A 1,822-nucleotide genomic window follows, 5' to 3' on the forward strand; every position below is an offset into this window, starting at 1 on the left:
TGCCAGTTCCATCAAGCACTGGCCAGGGTTGCGCACAGCTTGAAATCTAGTCCATTTCAAGTTAGGAGTTAAAGGCAGCATCAGGGAGGACCCTGCCACCAAGTTCCTCTTGCCATATGTGTTTCTGAAGTCACATTCTTCTGTTTTAAATTATTTTCTCTCCCATATCCCAGTGTGAACGATCCACAGGAACCAGGAAGAGCCACCTACCCATGCAGGGAACCAACGAGACTGACAGTACACCCAATCCCAGTGCAAAAGAAACCAAAACCTCCAGTTCCCTCAAATCTTGTTGACTGAGAGTGATCTTGGGGGTTAGTTGAAACACTTGTGACAAATTGGATTTTTGGAATTGGCCAGGTCCATCCAGAGAGCTGCAGGATGGCGATCCAGTGACCACTTGTGATAGGGCCTGGCACCACACACTGCATGTGCTACAGATGCACAGAAGAAAAGGGACTGGATGGCTCATGAGATTGGAGCCCTTTGCTTACATGTGGAAGGGTTTCATAGTTTCATAGTTTTAGGGTCGGAAGGGACCTAATAGATCTTCTAGCCCGACCCCCCGCCAGGGCGGGAGAACAACAAAAGAACCCTAAACAAAAAATGGGACTCAAATGAGTCCAGCCAGGTAGGTATCCAGCCTCTTCTTAAAGATTCCCAGGGTAGGGGCCAGCACCACCTCCCTTGGAAGTTGGTTCCAGCTCCTAGCCGCCCTAACGTTGACACTACTGCTAGCCTAGTTTAGTACTAGTCCAGCATCTCTAGTTGATGGAGAAAGAAGTCGGTCCAGTGGTGAGGAGGCAAACATAAGAGACATAGGTTCACTTCCTGTGCGGTTAGACACTCCCTGCATGACCTTGGGCAAGTCACTTAACCTCTTTCCTTGGCCTGTGAAAATCAGGATAAGAACCCAGGGTGCAACAATGACAATTAAGGATTGTGAAGTGCCCAGGGTCCCCAGTAATAGGGTCAATATCATCTCATCCCTGGAACGCTAGCCACTAATTCCTAATTATTTAATCTCTGTGCCTGCTTTCCCTGTGTTTCTGCTGGTTAAAATTATATGCTCTGCAAGAAAACATTTAAATGTTTAAATTAAGAAAGAAAACTTGTTTACAGCAACTTTACTGTTTTTTTTAAATGCCTGTTATTCCCAGGCCCTGTAAAATCATTTTTGGGGGCTGAAATCACTTGACAAAATCTCCTTTAAATAGCACAGTAAGTAACGATTTAGGCAAGGCACAAATGTCAACTGTTGCTGTCCCAGCTCAGCTGGAATGCACCAACTACATTTTAATGGTGTGTGTGGGTGATGGGGTTTGGGGTTTTTTTTAGCTGTTACACTCGTGGCTGAAGCTGTGCATTTTGTGTTATTTGCTGCTGTCTGTCTCCCATTGGGTCCCCCCCTCTCCCAGGTAAGGGCCATCCAGGCTTCCTCCATGTTCCGCCCAAATCTAGAACTGATCTTCAGTTTACACATTATTCCAGCCTGAACAACATAGTTTTAGAAGTGCTGCATGCTTATCTATCCAAACGGAGGGTCACTAAGGGACTCTGTCAATTCAACTGGCTTTTTACTGATAGCATGGTCGTTCCCTGCTGAAATTTCCTAGTAGCCAGGATGTGTATATTGCCTCCCAGGTTACCAGGTATGTAAATCAAGGGGCATCTATAGACTTGCTCTGGGAGGTGGGAAGGCGGGCGCTTTAATTAGCGAGCCGTGCTAATTTAAAGCGCCCAATCCTCATGTGTAGCAGCATCCTTGCACTGAATAAATGGCGGTGGGGCACTTTGAACTAAAGCTCATCAAACAAGCTTT

General features: G+C 46.3%; 1 protein-coding gene across 1 annotated transcript in view; it reads left to right on the forward strand.

The window, feature by feature from the left end:
- LOC102385337 (ras-related and estrogen-regulated growth inhibitor-like) overlaps positions 1–1,800 on the forward strand; it is a 30,219-nt gene extending 28,419 nt beyond the window's left edge. The window contains exon 5 of the mRNA XM_006019211.2: positions 174–1,800. Coding sequence (XP_006019273.1) covers positions 174–300 — 127 coding nt within the window. The 3' untranslated portion in view covers positions 301–1,800. The remainder of the gene's footprint in view (positions 1–173) is intronic.
- The last annotated feature ends 22 nt before the right edge of the window (positions 1,801–1,822 follow it).

Source organism: Alligator sinensis, unplaced genomic scaffold (assembly GCF_000455745.1).
Source record: "Alligator sinensis unplaced genomic scaffold, ASM45574v1 scaffold907_1, whole genome shotgun sequence".
Classification (NCBI taxonomy): Eukaryota; Metazoa; Chordata; order Crocodylia; family Alligatoridae; genus Alligator; species Alligator sinensis.